Source organism: Rhinatrema bivittatum, chromosome 6, assembly GCF_901001135.1.
Source record: "Rhinatrema bivittatum chromosome 6, aRhiBiv1.1, whole genome shotgun sequence".
Lineage (NCBI taxonomy): Eukaryota > Metazoa > Chordata > Amphibia > Gymnophiona > Rhinatrematidae > Rhinatrema > Rhinatrema bivittatum.
This window is the reverse complement of record NC_042620.1, coordinates 215,108,362-215,113,911: the sequence shown is the minus strand read 5'-3', so window position 1 is coordinate 215,113,911 and position 5,550 is coordinate 215,108,362. Positions and strand designations below refer to the sequence as shown.

The following is a 5,550-nucleotide window of genomic DNA, read 5'->3' as shown; positions in this document are numbered from 1 at the left end:
CATAAAGGTGCATATGCATTAGGTTACAGTTCATTGTGAAGAAGGAGAATTATAATCCAGTTTTGACATGTTACTTGCACTTAAAATTTGCCAAGAAAGCAAGGAATTGTCAGAGGTGACAATAGGAACAACAAGTAATAGAAATACGATGCTTGACTATATAGTCCTAGAACACCAAGATCCCAGAACATCCATTAATATCTCGTGGTTATCTTTGTTTTGTTGCTTCATTCACAGTATTTAATTTTTTTTAATAAATATAGCCAGATTCAGCAAATGTTTGAGCTTGTATAAACCACATGGATTATTCATCCAGCAAGTTTATTTATGCCAGCTGTTGCGCTCGGGGGTGTATCCTTGTTCTGGAGCAGTGGAGAACGGCTCCCTGGTAGGGACCAGGAAGCACCTGCCCCCAGGGGATGGAGCACTGGAGGAGACAGAGGCTAGGATGAGCTTCACCACTGGAAGCCCGAGGTCCCCCTGGAAGAAGCCCGTAGGGACCCGGGCCGCTTGGACTTAGGTGGGCCTCGCAGGGTCTCCTGGAGAGGTAGTAGATAGGCGTGCCCACGGACAACAGGGGAGCGCGGTCTGACTTGAGGCTGTAGATCTGATGGAGCAAGGAAGACCAGAACAGTGTAGGCAATGACAAGGCAAGGGACAGAGCCAGAATCAGGAGGCGTGGTCAATCAGGCAGAGATCAGAATCTGGGAGTCAGTCCAAGGAGTAGTCAACGAGGCAGAGGTCAGGGTACAGAGGTCAGATGAGGTCAGAAGGCAGGCAGCAGACAGAGAGGTCAAGGAACAGGCCGAGGTCAGTACCGGAGAGACAGTCCAAGGGTACTACCTGGGAGATGGATGGACAGACGCAGGAACAGAGGGACTCTGGAACAGTAGGATGCAGGAACAAGACTGGAACAAAACTGGAACAAGGCTTAGAATGCAGTGACAATCTAGCACACAATACAATGCCGACCCGATTGCCAAGGCAAGGAAGTGCCTTCCTTAAGTAATTCCTTCACTCAGGGTGCACCGCGGAGCTAGGACACACCCCTGGCCCTACAAGAGGCTGGGCGGTCCGTGTGTGCGCTTAGGGCCGTAGCCAACACCACGGAAGACACCGAACTCCGGCATGAGGCCTGGTGCACAGTGGAAGGCCTGGCAACCGCCGCCGTGGGACACCGAGGCCTGGAGGAGCTTGCAGCTGCTGCTGGGAAGGCCGACCCGGGACCTGCAGAGGAGCAAGAGAGGTGAGCAAGCCTGGGCGCGGGCCGGGCGTGGACGGGGCGCGCAATACCAGTGCTACCACGATTATACAGATGAACAACAGTTTGAATAGTGCTTGAAGAATTCACTACTAGTGCCATAAAAAAATTGTCACTGTTTACTTTTGAAGTTTTTGAATGATGATGAAAAAACAGGGTAGATTTCTGGAAAGGGGGAAAATTGCCATAGTTTAAGCATCATCTTCCATGAATTTTTTAAATAACATAATTACAGTTAGTTATAAGCAATTAAAAAGTTTCAATGAATGTTTAGATTTAGAGGCCTAAGCAGTAAAGCTTGTGTTTAAAAAGGCTGTAGTGCACGAGTCAATAAAAATGTAATGATCCTGCTAAAATGCCATTTCATGGCCTACGCAATATGCTTTAGCATATAGGCCAGTGGTACTCACTTCCAGTCCTCGAAGGCCACACATGGCTCATGTTTTCAGGATAACCCTAATGAATATGCATGAAATGCATGCAAATCTATCTCATGCTTATTCATTAGGGTTAGCTGAAAACCTAACTCATGTGCAGGCCTTGAGAACTGGAAGTGAACACCATTAGTGTAGGCAGTAAATAATTACCCCATGGTGTGTCCATACTAGTACCAAAACCATCAGTAAAACAAAATGTTCATATTAACTAGTGTGATCACGATTACATTAAATACTGTATGCACAACAACTCTAATTATCAAGAGCTTGCTAAACTGAGCGTGTTCAGTTCCCTTTCTCTCTCCAGATAAATTTCAGCTCAATTATATTACCACTAAACTGACTTGATTTGTTGGAAGATGTAATTCCTTCACAGAGAGGTTGCGAGTAGCTTTGCTGTTCCTGAAAATGTAAATGTCAGTTTGGACAGGGTTTTAGTTAGCTCTCACTTAAAATATTTTACCCCTCCTCTTGCCCTTCACAGAAATACCTAAGCAAAAACCTCCAGAAACTTGATAGCAAAGATATTCAACTTCTAAACTTATTCTTTTTTGACTTAAAAAGTATGAGAATACGTCCAAATTTAGATTTTTTTTTGTATTTACTCATGTTATAATGTAACTGAGCTCCTGAATTTAGACGACCGCATATTCTCATCCCCTTTTAATGATAACATTACCCCTTCTTATATAACCAAAATGCAGTGGAAGGCAAGGAGTTTGTTGTGAAGCGAATTTGGTGAAGAAGAATTTCCCTACTGTAACTTGTACTTACAAAGCTATTATTTTTGAAGCAACGGGACTTCAGGGTGCTACGAACAATGTCTTTCTTACAAGAAAGAAACTGTTATAGTCTGCAGTTTTGCTTCAGCCACCTTTGTTTTCTAGTGCTTCAAAGTCCTGCTGCACATTCACTTCAGTGAGGCGTACCACCCTCTCCTGGCATGTAATCTAACCAAGCCTGAATAGCAAGACATGTGACGCACAGTGTAAACAATGTGTGAGGCTCTTGGCTTGGTCAATATTTGTTAGCTCTGGGAGGAAAGCCTTAACAGCTTCCACTGACGCAGGACGGTAATAGATCCCAGTTCTTTGCCTCCTTCACAGAGCTGATGTGTACGGGCTTTGTCCTCCTGCAACAGATGTTTCTTGCAGCTGTGCCCGAAGATGAAGGACCGGCTGGAGGAGCTGCAAAACGGAACGCACAAAGAGGAGGACCTGGATTTCGAGGATGCGCTGGCATTCGATAACCCTGTCTACCAGGAGAACGAGACCGGCGCTATCAACGTATTCTTCAAGGAAGTTGCCGAGCTTTTGCAGGAGCTGAAAAGGCTGGAGGAATCATCTGAGAAGATTGAGCAGAAACAGGAGCAGGTGCTGTGCAGTACAACTGGCGCCAGCATTTGTGAGGGCAAGAAGGAGTTAAGCAGTATGAAAAATTCCTTTACCTGTGATGCTCAGCTCATCCAGTCTCAGCTACAGAAAATGAAAGTGCTCTTGGCACAGGACAGTAAGGAGTGGATGGCAGAGCACCGCATCCGGCAGAATCAGTTCATGATTTTAACAAATCGATACAGAAGCATCATCACCCACCATTACACAAACGAAACAAAGTATGTTGGAAAACTGAAGGAACAGATCATGAGGCAAGCGGACTTGGCAGGCCTGAACCTTCAAGAAGATGAAATCAATCGACTGGTAGAAAGTCCCGCAGCTCCTCAGATTGTGGGAAAGGACTTGGAGGTCCTTAAAGCGAAGCAGCATCTTGCTATGGCACAAGAGAGGCACAAGCAGCTGCTGGACCTCGAAGCCCAAATCACAGAGCTCCACACTCTCTTTCTGCATTTCGAGGTTCTGGTTTCAGAGCAACAAGAGGTAATTAACAGCATAGAGTACAATGTTTTACAGACAGTGGACTATATTTCACAGTCAAATGAGGAGGTCAAGAAAGCAGTGAAATACGAGCGCCAGTCTCGCATAGCTGCTGCGGTCTCTGCAGTGCTGGGACTCTGTGCGTGCTGCACCTGCTTATCGTGTGCGGCCGGTGCTGTACGATGAGAGCATGCGGCCTTTTCATCTGCAAGTACTGTCCTCAGGGGGCTGGGATTGATGATATTCAACAAGATGGGGCCCCTGCCTAGTGCAATACTAAAAAACCGAGGCTTCGCTGTGATGCAAGCGGATTTGGAACAGCATCTCTTAGCTCCTTATGTTTGCCGAGCAGCCTAGCCTGACTTAGACTGAGCTGAAGGACTTTAGCTGCTGCTGCTACGTCACTTACGTTGCCACAGTGCTTCTACTGCAGGCAGTGAGTGTGAACAAACATGCTGCTGTCACATCTTTCCAAAGAAAATCTGTCTTCCATCAAATGGAAAGGGATGTTTAGAGATCTCCACAAGCACCTGTTAGCATTTTCCTTTTGGAACAATTCACTGGAAGTGCATGCAGATGGGCATAGATAGCAAATGAAATACAGAATCCTTCCAGCTCTTGGCAATGACAGTCCCACTTATGTTTAAATTGAGCTGCTCTGGGTTGGACTTACAGGTTTTCTTAGACTTCCATGTCTGCATTCCCTGCCGTGTACAGGGGAACCACTGAATGTAAGCGGGATGGTGCTGTGTGTCTGTGTGTGTTCCTTTCCGTTCCAGTATTCATGCACTCTGCCCTCACTGCAGCTCTCTTTCTAGCCTTTTTCTCCTTTGCGGTTTTGCACTTTGCTGGTGACACTTCACCTTCCGGCAGAATGAAACCTCTTTCATCCTGCATTGGTGAGTTGGGGATAACAAGGGGAGAGGAGCAGGGTGGCTTGCTGCTAATAGTTCACTTCTGTAAACATTTTTTTTTTGTCACAACTGCTGTTGCATAATTCTAACATTATAAATATAATTTTGAATAGCTTGAGTTTACAGCCAGATATTTTTCAGAGCCTAAGTGATCATCACTGCAAACTTGCACCAAACTAGTATGCGAAAAAATGTTCTGTATTTGGTCCGCTCACTGTAACTCCACACTCTCCCCCCAACCCTTCCTTTGAAAACAAAGCAAACCTGCAAGGGCCTGTTCTGTTAAGGATATGTCCTGTTCTGCTTTTGAACCACAACTACATTGAGATCAAAGTTTTTCACAGGAGATAAACAAAAGGCTGTGTAATATTTTTTTAAATTGAAAATCCCTCATGAATAAGCAAATTGTACAGGATATAGCAACATTTCAGAGGTAATTTTCATTATGTACATGATAAGCTTTGGATTCTTGAAGACACGAATTTGAGAAAACGAGAGAGAGAATAATCAGGCACATTGTCTGAGGTGTTAGCTAGAAATCGCACCAGAACCCAGATACATCTGGTGCACTTTGACAGATGCATGCATCTTTGAAATTGTATTGTCTCTCAGGTTAGTCCTAATAAATTATTGTTAGAAACTTTGTGGAGTTTATTTTTACATTTCTTTCTCTAATTATGGGTATACTTTTTTCAAGCTGCACCTGCTTGCAAAAGATAAAAAAAAAATACGGATTCACAAAACAAGAAAAGCAATTGGAGGTATGAAGTAGTAATGACTTTCCCTAATAAAGCATGTTTGACTTTCACCGGAAAGAAAACAAGGTGGGTAAGGATGCTGAAGCATGGCTTCAGGAACACTTTCTGACAGAGATTTGTAGAAGGGGTGTGTGTGGGTGTGATTCTGAAGGAGTTTGTGCCAGAGGTGAGTTTGGTGGGGAATGGAGGGTGTGGGTATATAAGGGAGGTTATATGGTGTATGTGTGTGTGTGAGGAGGTAGGGTACAGGCCCAGATTTAGGGATAAGCAAATGCCTCTGGCACCAAATGGTGCAGCTGAAGCAGAAAG

At 44.8% G+C, this 5,550-nt stretch overlaps 1 protein-coding gene across 1 annotated transcript; it reads left to right on the top strand.

The window, feature by feature from the left end:
* Positions 1 to 2,577: 2,577 nt before the first annotated feature.
* LOC115093989 (syntaxin-3-like) lies at positions 2,578 to 5,120 on the top strand. Its single transcript, XM_029606544.1, has one exon. The coding sequence runs from the start codon at positions 2,865 to 2,867 to the stop codon at positions 3,753 to 3,755; it is 891 nt and encodes a 296-aa protein (XP_029462404.1). The 5' UTR covers positions 2,578 to 2,864; the 3' UTR covers positions 3,756 to 5,120.
* Positions 5,121 to 5,550: the final 430 nt, after the last annotated feature.

What these genes read in the sequence shown, in the direction of transcription:
- LOC115093989 (XM_029606544.1), top strand. Translation starts at nt 2,865, where the DNA reads ATGAAGGACCGGCTGGAGGAGCTGCAAAACGGAACGCACAAAGAGGAG.